This window comes from Monoraphidium neglectum, assembly GCF_000611645.1.
Source record: "Monoraphidium neglectum strain SAG 48.87 unplaced genomic scaffold scaffold03863, whole genome shotgun sequence".
NCBI lineage: Eukaryota > Viridiplantae > Chlorophyta > Chlorophyceae > Sphaeropleales > Selenastraceae > Monoraphidium > Monoraphidium neglectum.
Genome location: NW_014009766.1, coordinates 1 through 613, shown reverse-complemented (window position 1 = coordinate 613; position 613 = coordinate 1). Strand labels below are relative to the sequence as shown.

Genomic DNA, 613 nt, shown 5'->3' with positions numbered 1-613 from the left:
CCCCCACGCTGCCCGCCACCCCGGCGGCCCCCGCCACGCCGCCGCCCGCGCCGCAGCCGCCCCCGCTGCCGCCGCGCGCGGCGGCGGCCGCCTGGCGCGCGTGCATGGCGCAGAAGTCCTCTATGGCTCTGTGCAGCTCAAGATTGGGGACCAGCCGGCCGTCGTCGCCCACGCGCGCGCGGCTGCGAGGGTCGACCCTGCGGGCAGCGGGAGGGGCCGCGGGGAGGGGTGCCGTTGCTCGCGCGCGACCCGGGCACTCGCTCCCACTCGCGGGCATGCGGAATGCACGCTCGAACGCACGGCGGCAGCGTCCGCGGCACACCAACACTACAGCCGCCGAACCGCCGCGCGTTGCAAGAGACTGGCAGCAACGTTGGTAGCGGGCAGTCCGGAGGTTCCCTGGACCCAGTCCGCCCGACACCGCCCGTGCGTCGTCCGCCCCCCCCCCCTGCCCCGTACCTGCTGCTGCGCAGCCAGCCCTGTATGGCGTCCCGCTCGTAGGTGGCGGGGGTCTCAATCGCCTCGCTGATCAGCAGCGCCGGCTGGCGCATTACCATCTAATGCAGTGGTGGTGGTGGTGGTGGTGGCGGTGGTGGCGTTGACGCCCAAGGCG

General features: G+C 74.7%; 1 protein-coding gene across 1 annotated transcript in view; it reads right to left on the bottom strand.

Annotated features, from left to right (window-relative positions):
* MNEG_13496 (hypothetical protein) overlaps positions 1-551 on the bottom strand; it is a gene marked incomplete at both ends in the record, with an annotated part of 5,120 nt that extends 4,569 nt beyond the window's left edge. The window contains 2 exons of the mRNA XM_014038031.1: positions 8-197; positions 460-551. Of these exons, the coding sequence (XP_013893485.1) occupies positions 8-197; positions 460-551 (282 nt within the window). The remainder of the gene's footprint in view (positions 1-7; positions 198-459) is intronic.
* Positions 552-613: the final 62 nt, after the last annotated feature.